Source organism: Scardinius erythrophthalmus (genome assembly GCF_964197995.2).
Source record: "Scardinius erythrophthalmus genome assembly, chromosome: 12".
Taxonomy (NCBI): domain Eukaryota; kingdom Metazoa; phylum Chordata; class Actinopteri; order Cypriniformes; family Leuciscidae; genus Scardinius; species Scardinius erythrophthalmus.
The window spans coordinates 32,923,956-32,942,471 of NC_138232.1; the positions used below are offsets into that span (position 1 = coordinate 32,923,956).

Genomic DNA, 18,516 nt, shown 5'->3' on the forward strand with positions numbered 1-18,516 from the left:
TTTTTATTCAGTGGCGGACACAAGCTTCCACCAACCTCTGGACTGTGAAGCAGACCTAAGTTATAGGTTCTCTCCCATTGGGTATACTCAAAGTAAATGAAAGTGGCAGTGTGTGTCATAACTGACATAAAACAGTAATTACTTAATAAAAATAAAGTAAAGAAAATATTCTGCATGTTTCTAAAGTTTTCAACATGTGGCTAATTTGCTGGCATGCAGACAAAACAATGAATTCAGAACATTCCAAAAAGTTAAAGTAAAGTAAAAAGATAAACCTGTTATATTATATGGCTCTGCAATGATATAATACTTCAGCACCCTCCAGTGACCAGTATGTCTAAATACAAAGACTTCTTTGGAGGCTACACTCAATTATGCTATACTAGTAATACTGTAATTACAGTAGTATTGCACAATATGCAAATAATATTCAGTATGTAGGCCTATAGCAGATGTATATAACTGGATGGCCTTCTACAACAGAGCACATTGCACAGACTGGAGCATCCCACAATGCAACAAACTTTCTCGACTTGACTTTTAAATTTAAGCGTCACAAACATAGACATCATAGGCCTATGTCTATGGTCACGAACCCCATGAACTTTCTTTTATTCCACATGCTCTTTTAAAGCTGCAGTCCGTAACTTTTGGTGCTCTAGCGGTTAATAAACATAACTGCATGCATCTTAAGGAAGAACATAGCCAGAGCTATTTCTCTCTGTTTATGTCTATGAAGAGTCACGCCGTTATTACTGGGCTATACTCCGCAGTGGTACGACCCGTATCAAAAGGGACAGTAAGATTTAAATGTTGTTCGTTTGAACTTTAAATTAATCAAATAATCTTGAGAAAAAAAGAAAAAAAAAAAATCACAGTGAGTGTCCATGAAAATATTAAGCAGAACCACTGTTTTCATCATTATTAATAAGAAGAAATGATCTTGAGCTCCAAAAGAGCACCATTGAAGACTGGAATGGCTGCTGAAAATTTCTCTATTCCATCATAGGAATAAATTACATTTAAAAAAAGTGTGTGTGTATGTGTGTGTGTGTGTGTGTGTGTGTGTATATATATATATATATATATATATATATATATATGTATAAAATATATATACATTTTATTTTAAATTGTAATAATATTTTGCAGTTGTACTGTATTTTTGATCAAATAAATGCATACTTGGTGAGCATGAGACTTAAAAAAAAGATCTTATACTGACCCCAAACTGTTCAATGGTAGTGTAATGCAACCAAGAAACTATAAAAATCACACAGGTTTGTTAATACTCTTGCAAAGTGTTTAATTAAACAACAGTATTTAAACTTTTTGCACAGCTATCATGGATGTGGAGCGGACTACACTGTCCTTCTCTGCAGCTTTTTTCTTTCCTTAAATAAACATGGTTTAAATAACAATGCTCAGTAACATTCAGACGTACCATATTTTTATAAAAGTTTGGAAAGTAAATGAAGGAACTCATTTGAAAATAGACCAAACCATTCTCGTTGAATGGTGCCCTTTCGAAATGGAAACTAACAGTTTTGCTGTAATAAGGTCTATGCCAACACTTTAATATTGATACAGATGTGTGAATCTGAATGAGGTGGATATAGTTCTCTTATATATATCAAATTAGCGGTGCTTGAATGTGAAGGTGGCACATTTGGTTAAGCATCTACAAAACATTCATCTTATAAAGACCCTCCTTGTTGGCATTTCTCAGTTCATCCAGCAGGAGGCGACTAGTACCTGTCACCAACTCTCTCTTTGGCAACTCTTATGTACATACAGTTTCCTGTAATTCCTCGGTGTCTGTATCCTTGCACTTGCCCCGTGACAACCTTGAATATTGTGCTGCCAAAATAGTCTCAGGCTGTATCAGATGAAGGCCGCATCTGTTGGCTTTCATGTAGTGTGAACAGAAATTGAGCTGTCGGTCAAAAGGCAATGGGCAAGTGCTTACATTCTCACTTGGAAAAGGCGATATTCATTTTCGTGAACCACTCCAGGTGAAAAGATCATCAGTTAAAGTAACATGGAGACACAGGGACAGAAAGGATACGTCGCATCATTACTCTAAATCAACAGTAAAGTTAATTCCCGTGATTTTCCAGTGGGTTGGTGTTCGGCAAGTCCCCTGTTTGCTGGTGAGAAATGAGCGTTATGTAGGAGTTGCAGATAACTTGGCTCAGTGTGAGGTCAGATCTGGTCTGGTTGTAAGGCTCATTTGTGTGTGGAAGGTCACTGGAGGGGTTTGATCAGGTAAAGCTTTTCTCCATGTTCGCTAGTGAAAATGGGAGCTTTCTTGTAGTGCTCTAACAGTTCATCCATAGAATTGAAGCGGCGTTGACCGATACAGTAAACTCCATTCGACAACTGCACCTTGAAGTGTTTGTTCTTCCCCACTGCTTTCAGAGACACTGAGAAATCACTTGGCTAGAGAGAAAGAAACAGAATATTCATTAGCGAACTTCAGCCTACAGATGGCGCCATAAGCCCTAGATTTCGAGTTTGAAAACAACTGCTCTGGACTGACAAGCATTCTGTATGTGTCCATGATAAAGAAATTTACTTTAAATGTCAAGCTTTTAAAAATGTAAAAATCATTTCGAGTTGGTAATTTTAGTGCTTCAAGAGGACCTGTTATGCTTTTTTTACATGTTCAACTTTCTAGGTTGAATACATACATATAATAACTTTATATATGTAATGTTGCTGTTTGAGCATGTTTGCAAAATTTCAAAACACTTCCAAAGGCAGTTATTCCCTATATTAATAAGAACTGTTTCTGAACTCCCTAAAAAAAACCCTCAATTGTAGTCTTCAGTTTTCTTCCAGGAACGTACGTCACAGTTTTCTTCCAGGAACGTACATGTCACAATATTCCTCATTTAAATAATTCTCCGACAATGTTTTTTTCCACCCCAGATCTGGCGTGACATTTCCCAAACACTCTTGAAGCGGTTGATCAATTACAACACACTGATCCAGTCAACCAATCAGAGCACATTGTGCTTTTCGGAAGGAGGGGCTTCATAGAGACCAGAACTAAAAGCGTTACTGACAGACTGGGAAGAGAGGTGCTGCAACAATGTAAAATATGTGAAAGAAAAGTGTTTTTTGAACATCCAAGCATGAAAACTTATTCTAGTAGATCCCAGAAACAAGTTATAAATGATTTGGGGTATAGAGGTGGACAGTAACAAAGTACATTTACTTGAGTACTGTACTTGTACACTTTTTGAGTATCTGTACTTTACTTGAGTATTATTTTTTCTGGAAACTTTTTACTTTAACCACTACATTATCGTACTTTTTACTCCACTACATGTCTGTCAAGGTCCTTGAGTAGAAAGTTGTAACGTCAGTCAGGGGATGATTTTGGTTGGAAATGAAAGTTGGGTTGACGTCAGAACCCGACATCAGATTGACCTCAATATCCAATGTCGTATTGACGTCAGAACCGGCAATGTCAGAACCCGATTTTCATTTTCAACGTTGGGTTTGGTCTTCTAAATGCGAATTTTGTCATTGTTTTGGAGCACACTAGCAATCTCACAATCCCACTACTGGAACTGTGTTCTAGAAATTAATTTGATATTGATATGAGGGTAGGTAGGCAGGCATAGATTCAAAGGCATAAGGTACTGTAAGTATTACATAAAACAATGCAACAATAATAAAACAATGCACTGACATTTACTTTTTACTTATGATAGTTAAGTAGTTTTAAAAACGAGTACTTCTGTACTTTTACTTAAGTAAAGATCGGTCTTTACAACTTTTACTTGTAACGGAGTAATATTTGACCAGTAGTATCTGTACTTTCACTCAAGTAAGGAAGTTGTGTACTTTCTCAGCCTCTGCTCTTGGGTTTTCATCTAATATTTATATTCATAAGAAATTTTTTTTAATAGTTTTAGTGTTAGATAATGATAACCCTGCAAATGACACTATGGACACAAATAACTGCACAGCACTCAAGTGACTATTCACAGCTATTGACAGCAGTTATCTGGTCACTGCATTTTGATTAGATCCAGATAAAACTCAACTCACAGAGGACTCGCTGTCTCGCACGAGGAAGTCTCCCTCCACCCCCCTCTCGTTCAGCGCACACTCGGCCTGGAGCCGTGTCACGTTGCCATAGTACCAGTCCATTCCGCCAAATTTCCCTGTGTGGGAGGGCCCCGTGTGGCTGTTCTGCTGGGAATGGGAGCCCGAGGCCGTCGACAGCGGACCATCGTTGAGCACAACCACATAGTTCTTTGGCACCAGACCCACCTGCCCACGGCAGTTCTTACACCTCCACCATTCTGGGTCGTTCTCTGGCTTCTCCAGCACCTCCATTGTCTCGCCCTTCTCAAAGTTCAACTCCTCCTCCGTGACGGAACTGAAGGGGTAGAGCGTCTGAACAGTGTGAAGGACTCTGGGACTCTGACCATTACTGAGGCCCGGCTGTGAGGAGAAGACAGCGGGAAAGTCGGCCAAAGTGTCCTCCACCTCCTCCTCCACTTGGACGTAGTTGGAGGGGAACCAGCCCATTTGACCGTTATAGCTGCCCCTCCACCAGCCGTCACTGCATTTCTCCATCACCATCAGCCGCACCCCCTTCACCAAGCTGAGCTCATCCTCCCGTTCCGCGTTGTAGGCAAACTTCACCGTGGCTGGAGTGTTCAAGTCATATATTCGCTCAGCCCCGCTCCCATTAGAGGAGTACTCATCCGTGCTGGGAGTTGGAGAGGCTTCCCGTGTGCTCGTTTTGCGTTTCGTTTTACCCAGGCCTGAGAAAGAGAGAGATGGGTATTAGACATCAGACACCGTAATTATGTAAAACTCGAGCCTCTGAGCGCTGCTAATTAGAAGTAGAAGAGAAAGGCCAGGGATATTGATTAGTGCTGCAAATTCATCAATACTAATCATTTCCTGCTGAAAGAATACATGTGATATAATCACTGCAGCCAGCCACATTTCCTATTAGTGTCTTCTACATTCTTAAACCTCATTCATCACATTTTCTGTTGCTCCCAACCAGGCAAACATAACGATATAGTTCACCCAAAAATTAAAATTAGCCCATGATTTATACTTCACCCTCAAGTCATCCTAGGTGTATATGACATTCTTCTACCAGACGAATATAATCGGAGTAAAAAAAAAAAAAAAAAACCTATTCCAAGCTTTATAATGGCAGTGAATGGCTGTTTCTATTTTGAAGTCTATTAAAGTTGATCTATCCATCATAAGTGCTCCACACGGCTCCAAGGGGTTAATAAAGGCCTTCTGAAGCGAAGTGATGCATTTGTGTAAGATAAATATCCATATTTAAAACTTTATAAAGTAAAATATCTAGCTTCCGGTCAAATGAACAAACGGATGCGACTTAAGTCTAAACGCAACTTACGCGAGTAATATTATATGGACTTCAAAAACAGAAACAGCCATTCACTGCCATTATAAAGGTTGGAAGAGCCAGGACATTTTTTAACTCCGATTGTATTCGTCTGAGAGAAAATGTCATATACACCTAGGATGACTTGAGGGTGAGTAAATCATGGGCTAATTTTCATTTCTGGGTGAACTGTCCCTTTAAACCATGCTTTTCCAAAGATCCAGAGCCTCGCAATACAATTTCAAATATGAAACGCTTGCACAAATGCTTCTGCTACGCAGAGCCGTACCTCTTATGTGGGCATTGTGAATACTGCGAATGGGCAGTGAAATAAATGTGCGATGTGATACAGATCTCAGTGTTGCTGCTTATCAGAGTATAAACATAACGATCAAACCAAACCAAACAAGAGACATGTTGACCCATCACTTAAAATAGACTCAGTTGTGTATAGTAAAGAAATACACATTTACATGTGCGCAACACATAAACACACAACCACAAATATCAGTACCCAGCAGTTTCCTTCCTGTAGCAGATGATCCATGCACCCGGTTTCACACACTCATCTCACCATTGCTTTCCCTACTCAGTAAACAACACACAAACACACTTACTCAACCTCCAACCCTAAACTCCTCCCTCTTTCTCAATACACACCTGCAGAGAATACAAAATGACAATAACTTCCTCTCTATACTACGAAAGAATAGGAGAGAGAGAGAGAGAGAGAAAGAGTGCAGGTGTTCATGTGTCCGCTCAACTGAGGAGAGGGGGGAGGGGGGTGGCCTACTTTTTATGAGCAAAAAGCAGCATGATATACTATGTGTGTATTTTTAAGGGTTTGTTGTGAGACAGTGATGCTAAGAATAATGGTTTACATTCACACATGGCGCGTTTCTATTCAAATGAGGAGGAATGTGTCTGGTATTGTGCATTCCTAATGACTGGAGCAACTGTGTATGTCAGGTTTTTTTTCCCCTTCAGAACTGATATTAAATGTAATTTAACCCTTTATAGGAAAGGAAATTATATATTCCATTTGGAGACATATGGATCAACGACAAGAAATTAAAAATAATATATTTTTGATTAAAAAAAATGACAGGGTGATACAAATGTCCTAATATCATAATGAATAAAAAGCCTAAATAGAAATATGAAATTCTTGAAAAGAAACCCTTAAAGGGGTTGTTCACCCAAAAATAACAATTCTGGCATCACTCTGTTGTGTCGTTCCAAGCCCATAAGACTTATGGAAGTTCAAGATAAGACATTTTGATTAAATGTTTTCCATTTTTTAAAGGTTTTCCCCATAGATGAAAACAGTGTAGTGTAAATGGCCCATTAAGATAAGGCCCATTCACAATAAGATAAATAACATGCATTTAGAAAATAGATAGTGTGATTTTTCATTACATAACAGTAGTTTGACATAATTTTTCATTATCATTTCTTAAAAAATAAAATAAATAAAAAAGCAGTGGTGTGGTGGTAAGCAATGTGCAATAATATGCTATAAAAACCTAAAAGAGCAAATTGTATCATATATAAAAAATCCTGAAGTCCATCATGACTGTGTGCCAAGGTCAATATGCCTCTTAAATATTAGATCATTTTCCCTTTTTTTATCACCATTAACAAACAGGAAGAGAAGAAGGGCAAAACCAGAAGGAAGCAGACATCTCAAAGGACACATTTATAAAGAGAAACCTCAAATATTTTGTCCCTCAGGTATGATGATCCCAATGCTTCATTAAAGCAGTGATGTTCTCTATTAGCATACTGTGACATGAGAAAGTGCTGGCTTAAAAAAAAAAGAAAAAAAGAGTGGGAATCCTCTAAAGACAGAAGTTCAGAGGCTTTAAGGTCAATTTTTTTCCATGGAAACAATTTCTCAGGATAGCAGGATGCAACTCTTACAGCTGGATTTTGAAGTCACACTAAAGCAGGGCTCCATACTAACATTTGGTGGCACCAGTACCTGATTTGGTAGCAATGGGGGTGGGGGGATTTTAAATTATAAAGGTAATTTGATTATAAAATTACTATTATTTTGCATTAATAAGTGCAGTAACAAATAATATCACATGCTTGTTTCTTGGAAATGCACATTTGACAGTAAAGCACTGAGCTTGAGCTGAGATGCAGATAAAATGAACTTTTATTAACAAAAGTAACATAAAACCCCCTTTTTTGTCTTCACGTTAAAAATGACATTTAAACTGGATAATATTTAGAGCTTTGAAGTTGTGGAAAAAGTGTGAAGCATTAGAATGTCCTTGGAAACAGTGATTGAATTTCACTCTCAAAAGGTTGTATGAACTCCAAAATGATTAATGTAAACACAATACCATGGTTACAGTTAGCATTGCTACATTAAATCCATGGTGAATGTTGGTGATCTGTTGACTGAAAAGCCTTCTACAACTTGTTCGTTCATGGCACAATATTTATCCTGGTTTCCACGTCAGCCACGTTTGATCTGATATGGTTTGTAACAGAGAATTCAAATTTGAAATCTTCTCACTAGATCTCACAGCGATGTTTTTAATAATGCAGGCAAATTTAAATGCTTCCTCACTGGACCTCCCAGCTAACAGTGATGCACGGTCAAGATTGGCCAAGAGTAAATCTGTTCTGAGCTAGCGCTGCGCTGTCTAATATCAGAGCTGATAAACTGTCTGCGCAGTGCAGCTCGAACATGAAGCGGTTTCATTCTGTTTTCCGTTTGATGTTTTTCATATGCAACAGAAATGGCAGAACATTTATGTTGCAACGGCAAGAAAAAAAGATTGCAGTCTGGAGCCCTGTTAAAGCCAGTGTGAAACATCTATGGTCTCACTGATTTATGTGAGACAAAACACTCAAATACATGCTTAATCTAGAGACTGAAGTTGGAAATTAGGCAAGGTGTTTCAGTTACACCAAGTGTCAAGCGTGTTCTCTAACACTCATGGTAACAAACATTAGTCTGTCTGTTTAGGTTTAGTTGGGGAGATTGAGTCATTCTGCTGCTGTTTATAGGCAAAAAGATGATCAAGCCTTTCATTCATAGGCCCTTCTGTGATTTCATTGGCTACAATACATTCTAATTCGAAAGAACAGGATGTCTTGTTTTCTCAACTCACACATCTCCCGGCAGATTTTTCCAAACAAGTGAATTTACTCACAATTAGCCACACCGATACATTTAACACTCATCACACAAGACGCAGTGGTTTTGATCAGTGTGGCTGATGAATTATTCTATATTTTTCTACAAATCTGGCACCATATGTTAAAGGGATAGTTCACCCAAAAATGAAAATTCTGTCAGTAATTACTCACCCTCATGTTGTTCCAACCCCGTAAGACCTTCGTTCATCTTCGGAACACAAATTAAGATATTTTTGATTAAATCTGAGAGTTGTCTCACTCCTCCATAGGCTTCTAAGGGACTGAAACTTGCTGGCCCAGAAAATGTATTAAAGACATCGTTAATATAGTCCAAGTGACTCCAGTGGCTCAAACTTAAGTTTATAAAGTGACGAGAATACTTCTTGTGCGCAAAAACAAACAAAAATAACGACTTTATTTCATTTTAATTTCCTTCTCTCTGGGCCTCGGGTCTTTTCACATAGTGTTTAAGCGTAGCGCGTCTGTGTTGTAAGTCACTTGGACTATATTAACGATGTCTTTAATACATTTTCTGGGCCAGCAAGTTTCAGTCCCTTAGAAGCCTATGGAGGAGTGAGACAACTCTCAGATTTAATCAAAAATATCTTAATTTGTGTTCCGAAGATGAACGAAGGTCTTACGGGGTTGGAACAACATGAGGGTGAGTAATTACTGACAGAATTTTCATTTTTGGGTGAACTATCCCTTTAAGACAGTGTGCAGTGAAAGAGGCAATCTGTCAATCATGCGTGTTCAATCATGCAGGTGCAGACAAGCACAAACCTCTCTTGCAACAGAGGAGAACATGGGTGGGACAATTAACCGCAGTCTGCTTTCACAATACTTAACTTTGATGTTATTTATGACAATGTGCACTATACAGTATTTCATAAAGAATATGCATGAAACATTAGAGCTTATCTAAACATACTAAAATTAATTCATTTGTCATGTGTTCAGCTAGTATGCACGGCACTTTAAAACCAAAGAATAAAACCTGAATGGGTTTCATAGAATCTGTGTAACAAGTAAATGGTCAATTGTAGTATGACACAAAATGGCAGACAGTTATCTTAAAGGAATAGTAAAAAAAAAAAAGAAAAAAAAAAGAATTGTCAACATTTAATTACCCCCATTTTGTTTTTATGATTATGAACGACACAAAAGAGTTATTTAGCAGAATGTTAATTATCTCTTTTACATAAAATGTTGACCACAAGGCCCCTATTGTCCACAACAATGTAGACTAATGCAGTAGGTTCCACTGGTTTATCTGATGTAATGATTTTTTAAAGCTTTTTTTTTAATTTGCAATTTTGCAGATACTAAGAATGTCCATATAAAAGAGAATAAAATAATTATAATTAAAATAACTACATTTCAGAACTTTTAACAGCTGAATGTTACATGTAAATGGCAACAAAGTATTTTCTTTGCACTAATTGCAAATAGCAGTATTTTCTTTTAACCAAGTTTAAATTGTTGTTAGATGCTATACTTAGCGCAAATAGTGGCAGATACTATTTGCACCTGTGTATAGTAGTATATTATAAAACAGTATGCAATAACAAATTGAGTGTATATGATTATATTTATTAATCATAAATGGATGCTGCCTTATTGGGGCATTACTTGTCACTATCCCTAAAGCCCTCCCCTACACCTAACTAATCCATTAAACACTTTATTCCCACTATTATATACCTGTTAGGCTTTATTTCCACTTTTCGAATATTTTCTCCAAGCTGCTATGTAATAGGAAAATGGAGGAATAATGAGTTTGGAAAAATACAGATCACAAGCTAACGCCAACCACCTTACTCTCCACATCACTGATCTGTTTTCACTGGGATTTATTCTGACTAACTCTGCTCACTAACAAGACAGGCTATTTGCATTGGTGTAAATAGACACAATATTATAGAGCTTGGGACAACTAGAAAAAAAAATTATATTCATTATATGGTGTTTTAATATTTATTTATATGACTTCCTCATACATCCAGGTTTTAAATAAATAAAACCATTTGGAGGGATGAATAAGAATAAGAAATATCTTGATTTTTATAGTTTTAGCAAATCATTTTAAGTCAACTTGAGACACAATTGGAAGCTTGCTAAGGCCCCATTGTGGCCTCCGGACTACTGGTTGAGAACCACTGATCTAAACGAACATTCAAATATGACATCAAGATGTTAGACCAGTTTGATGTCAATAACGTCAAAGTTAATTGATTATTTTCTTGTGACCAAACATCATTGAGGTCAAACCTGCCGCAACACATCATGACATATTTGAATGTAATGTAATTTCCTGTAAGGGATCAATAAGTATCAACAACAACAATGCGATTTACGAATAATAATTTCAGCGACTGACTTTACAAACAATTTCTGTCTGTTCCTCACATAACGCTATCATACAGCTTCAGAATATGTTGCATGAATCAAATAGACAACTTATATTAAATAGTTGAAGTGATGTTTTGTTCCTTTTGTCCATTCCCTTTCGTGGTCATTGAATTGGAAAGGGGCTGCACAAACATTCTTCAAAATTTCTCCTTTTGTTTTTCACAGAAGAAAGTCAGTCATACATGTTTGGAACCACATGGATATTTTCACTATCTTTCCATCTCTTTCCAAGTCTCAGCTCACAGACTTTCCTCATTGAGAGAAAATCTTTTATACAGGGATATGAAAGAAGACCTGGAAAAGACTGAGGAAAAGAGAATAATAATAGGGAGAGAAAGACAGATGAAGGCTGTCAGAGAAAGGGTAACCTTGTCACAATGGATGAGCAGAGAGGGGAGGTTAACCTTGATAACTGCAAATCAGGTGCAGGGATGAAAGCAGGAGCCGTATGCATGAGCAGCATTGCCTGAATGACCTCAGACACAGATGACATTATGAGGCCAGAGGGTGAAAAACACCAATACACCAGCACGCAAACACACATCATTTATGTAGCCCATAAACACAGAGTCTCTGAGTCACAGACAGCGGATGAGCACATTTATCAAAGCACATTGAAAGAACAAAGAGCCTGTGAGAGAGCTGTCCTCACTCTGTCCACAGAAGATCGATAGGCCAATAGACTGGAAAAGAGGATGTGCTTTTAAAACATGACACCCAAGGCCGAGCATTGAGGTTGCCTGTACAGTCATGACTCAGCTTTTGACTCGCTTTCAGTGGCAAGTAAAAGAGCCATTAGAGGTGGTTCAGTGTACAGTGTATTTTTGTTAAAGGAATAGTGGTAGAAAAAATAAAAAATATGTTATAATTTACTCACGGTCCTGTCAAACCCTTGTGTGTCTATTTATTTATTTTTATTTTTGTCTGGTTCAAAAATCTGGTTCTGAAAACAGTTTATTTACAAATCTGACTGATTCCCCAAAAATCTAATTTCATCTCAGTGTCTCACACACCTTTTCCATAAAATGTGTATTCCTAGTGCCAGAGCCAGACCTGGTTTTCAACCCAGTTTGAAAAGTGTAATATAACAGGAATCATGTTCAGTGATCCAGTCACAGTGGTTCTACAGTTGACAGCTCTTTGATGGCAAAAAGATTATCATTGAATAGTGACTTAAACTTCAATCCGTTTCTCACACAAAGATATCTTTTGACTTCAGAAGACATTCAGTCAGTCCTATTGGCTGCTTGAATGATGTTTTCTGAGCCTAAAGTAAAAGTTCACACAAAATTAAAAATCATCATTTGCTTACTTTAATGTCATTTTAAACCTTTTATGTGTGTGTATTTTACAATACATTTTGAAGAATGCTGGTATAACAAAAAAAAGACATTTCTAAAAGCGTCGTCTTTTATTTTCCACAGAAGAACGTCAGTCATAAAGATTTGGAACACCATGAGGGTGATTAAATCATAACAGAATTTTTATTTTCAGGTGAACTATCCCTTTAACTGCTGTGTTCTCTATAAACTGTAATAGCTATGTTAATGCACTGTGCTGCAATTCATTTTTATACAGTGCAAGTCTCATGTAACAGACGCTTATACCTAAAATAGCTCACAATACTCTTAATACAAGGTCAGCCCCCTGGAGTAAAGAGCTATTTATACCAAGGACAATGACTATAATGATACCTATTACTATAAAGTTTCAATCGTTCTAATTCTATGAGAATAGCGAAGTTCACACTGCAGCTATAACGATAACGTCAGAGGAAAAATATTGTTGGAATTGGAACCACTTTCAGAATGTATTTTGGATCTGATGAATGATAAAAAAATATCGACAGACAATCAAAATCCACTCAAGTTTAAAGAACTCAAGCATTTAATGAGGCAGACCACATAAAATAAACAGAACATTACCGTCCGGTGGTGTGGAGCGGACGCTAATATAGTTATCATTATAGTTATCGTTTTTGGTGTGAACAGGCCTTTATCTGGGATTAGGCATCTTGCTCACTGGCACAATGGTGAAGATCTCAGTGTTCATATCGTGTGGGTTTGAACCCACAACTTGAGTTAGCAACCCAGATTCCACCACTATACCACACAACCTCTACCATGCTACAGTTAGCTTTAAAAAAAAAAAAAAAAAAAAAAAAAAACTCTAAAGACCATATAAATTTGGTTTTTAGATTTAAGCTACAAACAATGAAGTCCTAGGTGGCATTTTATTAAGCTGGAAAGCTCTACTTTTAAACAGTTCATGTTCTCGTCCAGCGATGGTCTGCAAATGACCAAAATAAGCCAGAGCCAACCAAGAGCCATCAAAACAGCTATTTAATAATGATCTTAAATATACAAGAAACAGTGACACATGCTGCATAGTCTCACTGCAGAGGTTCTTGTCCTCCATCCTCCCATTTCCTGTCTTGGACTCCATGCAGAGATTCATGTGTCAGTAATTAAGAGAAGCATGTAACAATCTTCATAAGGAAAGTGAGGGAGGGGAGAAAAGGATGTTCTAGAGAGGTTAAGGTCAAAAGGGTAGAGAGCTGGGGCCCATTTACCCTGACAAGAAAGGGGTGGTGCAGTTTGTGTGTGAGTGGACATCTTACAAATAGATGTCAGCAGGAAAGCAAAATGGAGTTGAGGATGTCCTTAATTGCTCTGTCTGTCTCCGAAAGTGATTATTTTGCACTCAACAAGCATCTCTTTATATGTGTAGATATCTTGATGGCTGCTAAATCTGCCTGCCTATTTGAATTCTTCATGCATGTACAAAACCATGTACGCCATTAGTAAAAAAAGTTTGGTCACAATTATTTTATAATGTTTATAAGTCTCTTATACTCATTAAGACAGTATTTATTTGATTTGATAAAAACAGTGATATTGTTAAATATTATTACAATTTAAAATAACTATTTTCTATTCGAATATATTTTACTGGAGCCATAACTCCAGTCCTCAGTGTCACACGATCCTTCAGAAATCATTGTAATATGCTGATTTGGTAGTCAATATTTTTTTTCTTCTATTTTTATACATTTTTGTTGCTTAAGATTTTTGCTGAAATCATGATACACTACCATTCAAAAGTTTGGGTTGAGTAGGATTAAAAAAGAAAGAAAACAATGTTTTATTGTGCAAAGATGCATTAAATTGATCAAAAGTGAGAGTAAAGACATTTATAAATAATGTTACAAGAGATTTCTATTTCGAATAAATGCTGTTCTTTTGAACTTTTTCAAAGCATCTCGGTTTTCATAAAAATAATAACTGTTTTCAACATTGATAACAATAATAAATGTTTCACCAAATCAGCATATTAGATCGTGTGACACTAAAGCCTGGAGTAATGGCTGCCATGCCATCACAGGATTAAATGTTCAAATATATTAAAATAGAAATCAGCTATCTTTAATTGTATAATATTTTACAATGTTTTACAGTATTTTTGGAAAAAAATATTAAATGATTCCAAACTTTTGACCATAAGTGTAGATGAGATTGAAACACTAATTAAATCAAAAGACTATCCATTTCAGTTTAATTTACCCATGAAATGTGCTTGCTTAAACCATGTAGTTGATGTGAAGATTAAACAGGACGTCGAGGAAAAGATACAACTGCCATTCGCACGGCTCATTTACTACCATCTGCATATCAACTGTCTTTAGCTTGTTCATCCCAGGTGGTTAAACCAAGTCTTTGGGGTAATGCATGACAAAGAACGTGAGTTACGTAATCAGATTACTTTTTTCAATAAAGTAACACATTACTTTTAAATTTACAACAAAATATCAGAGTTTCTTTTTCAAACAAGTACACAAGTTACTTTGTTTTACCATTTATTGACTGACACCTCTCCTGTCCCCATGTTGAGAGAAATCAGAGGCGTCTAAACATGATGGTTAATGTAGTTCTAGACTAAATGAGAGCATGCAGCCATTTACTCATCTCACTTGCACAAAAACAGATTCAGTTTTCCTCAAAATTAATAAAAACAGTGAAATGCAAACTCAAAATATTACGCAAATCTGTAATACTTAAATGTATTTAATAAAAAAATATATACTTTATGTATTTAATCTCACTTTATTAACCAAATTATTTGCTGCTGACCTTCGATGATCCAATTCAGCCATGCCAATAAGTAAAAATAACTTAAGATGTTTCTTTATCTTTTTTTAAATTGCTGAATAAAGAGTGTTAACCATATTATTCTTCAGCAATCCAGAATGGCAGGACAGCTGAAAAGTTTGTTTGAGCTGCAGCCTCAACTGAAAAGGTGTGATTTCCTTCAGCCTGAATCTTAGTTATTCCACTCTTGCTCTGCGTTCACACCGCCGCCGGCGAGAGCGTCAAAGTGGCCGGAAGTCATTCATTTTCAATGAGAGCCGACAGCAAGCGTGGCGCGTCTTGGACGGTGAGAGCAGGGGGGCAGGGTTTCATAAAATATTGAAGCTTCCCCGGGCGCCGCCATTGATTAGCGGACCCCCACCTGCTGTTAGCATTCCATTAAATCCCATTCATTTTGGTGTCACTTTGACAGCGAATAACTTTACATCTGAGGCGTTTAAAAACTCCATTTGTCAATTTTTTATTTCTAAAGAAACACGAAAATGTATAAAAGGCTCCATTACCTTATCTTACATTATGGCCCTGTAGATGCAGTTTTTAAGTGAGAGCTTTTAATTTACTTCACTTGTCTCCGTTGAATCTAATGGGGTCGCTGTGTCCAGTTTATATACTGTCTATGGGTGAGAGCGGCAAGGAGAGTTGAAGTCAGGTCAACTTTATGGTAATAAGCTATGACGCAGTTCGGCGGCAACCAATCAGAATGTAGAAGTCCTCCGCCTGAGAGGATTCCAGAGAACGCAATCCTGTAAACATTGGTTCCGACCATATTAGTTCCCAAGCAAAATGGAGGAGAAGTTAATTATTTCTGTTGCGGGTTTCCCATTGTTCTATGACTTGTCCCTGTTTACGTACAGTGACATAAATAAAAAAACCGATGCGTGGAACAAGGTGTCTGAAATTGTTGGTGTGTCTGGTGAGTTGCTGATGTGCATTAACGTTATATATTTTCTGGGAAAAAGCGGGAACTGCATGCTAACTTTAGCGTTATAGCACGCAAAACAGTTGTTGATGAGTCAGTCAGTATAAAGTTAACTTTACAATTTTTACAAGATCAGTTTTTGTCTCCACATAATTAAATGTGTAACTATGATATGGCTGTTTACTGATGCTGTACAATAGCCTACTTTAACTGATGCTTGTTTTTCAGCGGGAATGCAATTCATTTGCTCAAAACAATACTGATTTTGACCAATTGCATTAAGGCTACAACCAGGAAAGTTATTGTAATGTAAATTGCACACAAATCAATGTTAATGTTAATTAAAGACCAAGTCTAGTAAACGTCCTATAAACTGCATGTTGAAATTAGACTCGCAGTTGACCATGAACACAAAAGCCACACCACACAAATGGAATTTGTTTATTTCGTTAGCAAAGTAACTAATTGTTAAGTTCTTTCCATAGGTCATTTTCTTACGTTAACATTTAAAAGATTTCATGAAGTTAACTTATACCCTACGTGTGGCCAGTCTGCACAAACACTGATCAACATGCTTGTTTTCTTTGCGGACCCTTTAAATAAAGTATAAAAAAAGATCATGCCTTCGATCCACGTCAGAGCATCAGAGTGTCACCGAATCTTTCTCCGGCGTCGTTGGCAGGGTGGCGGAATTTTGCCGCTCTCGCCGGCGGCGGTGTGAACGTACAGTTGGAGTAAAAGGGCCTTTACATTTGCCAAAAATGTACCTTTTTTTATATAAAAACAAACAAACGAGCAAGCAAGCCCAGCCCAAGTGAGAAAAAAATTATGCAAAAGCATTACTCTCCTCCATAAAAAGTAATTAAGTGACACAATTAGTAACTTTTTAGGGAATAACGCAATATTGTAATGCATTACTTTTAAAAGTACCTTTGCCCAACACTGTGTGTGACAATTAGACACTCCACTACAATAACAACTACAATTGTACACTACAATAAAAACAAGTTACCAGTGTGTGAAACAAAGTATCAAAGGCGAGGTTTCTATGACAGTACTTGGCACCTCCCCGATATCAACACATGATTCTGCAAATAACAGCATACCACTCTGACGCCAACTTTAGACCCATTAAACCCAGAGGTCAAAACGAAGTCAACACTGTATGATCAGCGTTGGAAATTCTGGGACACATTAGTCTCCACTTCACAGCCAGGAGAATTAAGTCTGACTCCTCTAAACTAACACATACATTAAGCCCCAAGACACAGCTGATCGATCGTTCACCTCTCTCCCCTGTGTGATTAACAGATGGGAAACTAATTAGGTTTTACAACAAAAGCCTTTAAATTACTGCTTCCTGCTTACACACCCTTGATGTTGAAGGTTTTATTTCTGCATCTCTGAAGGTTTTGAATTTGCCACATGAAAACAGGCAATAATTCAGAAATATCAGAGAGATGGAACTATCATAATGAAGAAAAAAAGTCTCATTAAAGAAAATCATTGAAAAGAAAATATTAATTAATTAAGCAGTCCGGCAGTATTTTTATCTCCAAGGGGGAAAAAAACACTGCTTGTTAATATTTGAAAACAACAAGTGGTGCAACCAACATGCAAAATAATAAACAAAGGAAATAATATCATCGAGCCCTGCAGACCCTCATGAATACATGTCAATCTCACATAATTTAAATAAAATATCAAATAAAAAGGTTATATTATATTTATGATGATGATAATATTAATAATTCATGATACTAATTGTTACCTGGAAAAATACACTACCATTCAAAGCTAATTTTGTGAAATATTACATATAAATAAATATAAATATTTCATTTCAAATGAATGTTTTCTATTTTAATATATTTTAAAAATGTAATTTATTCATTTGATGGCAAAGCTGAATTTTCAGCATCATTACTCCACTTTTCAGTGTCACATGATCCTTCAGAAATCATTCTAATAAGCTGATTTGGTGCTCAGATAACATTTCTTATTAGTATCAATGTTGAAAATAGTCAAAACGGTGATACTTTTCAGAATTCTTTGAGGGATAGAAAGTTCACAAGAACAGAATTTTGCTTGAATTAGATTTTTTTGTAACATTTTAGTCATTATTTTTTTTTTTTTTTGTGAAAACAGTATAAAAGTTTTCCAAAACCATATGAAACTAACAAGAATAGGTATGCATCTTCACTTGCCTCACGGTGCACCTCCTGCACTTTCTTTTTTACATTTATGCATGATCTTTTCATAAAAAACAAAACCGAAACATCAGATGCAAGTTATTTGCTTCCTAAAGACACACAGAACTTCTTTATTAATATATAATAAGAGTAGCCTACTTTATTTACAATAACACAGCAGATTAATATGTATTATAGCCCTATTTAATTACATTTAAAAAAAATCTATTATTTTGTAAAAAATGATTATATTCCACAGCTCTAATGAATACATTTATTACATAATAT

At 36.6% G+C, this 18,516-nt stretch overlaps 1 protein-coding gene across 4 annotated transcripts in view; it reads right to left on the reverse strand.

Moving 5' to 3' along the window:
* Window positions 1-1,291: 1,291 nt before the first annotated feature.
* nck2b (NCK adaptor protein 2b) overlaps window positions 1,292-18,516 on the reverse strand; it is a 50,166-nt gene continuing 32,941 nt past the window's right edge. For all 4 annotated transcript variants that reach the window (XM_081381815.1, XM_081381817.1, XM_081381816.1 and 1 more), the window contains 2 exons: window positions 4,066-4,790; window positions 1,292-2,442 (listed from right to left, as the gene is read on the reverse strand). In XM_081381815.1, the coding sequence (XP_081237941.1) occupies window positions 2,248-2,442; window positions 4,066-4,790 (920 nt within the window). In that variant the 3' untranslated portion in view covers window positions 1,292-2,247. The remainder of the gene's footprint in view (window positions 2,443-4,065; window positions 4,791-18,516) is intronic.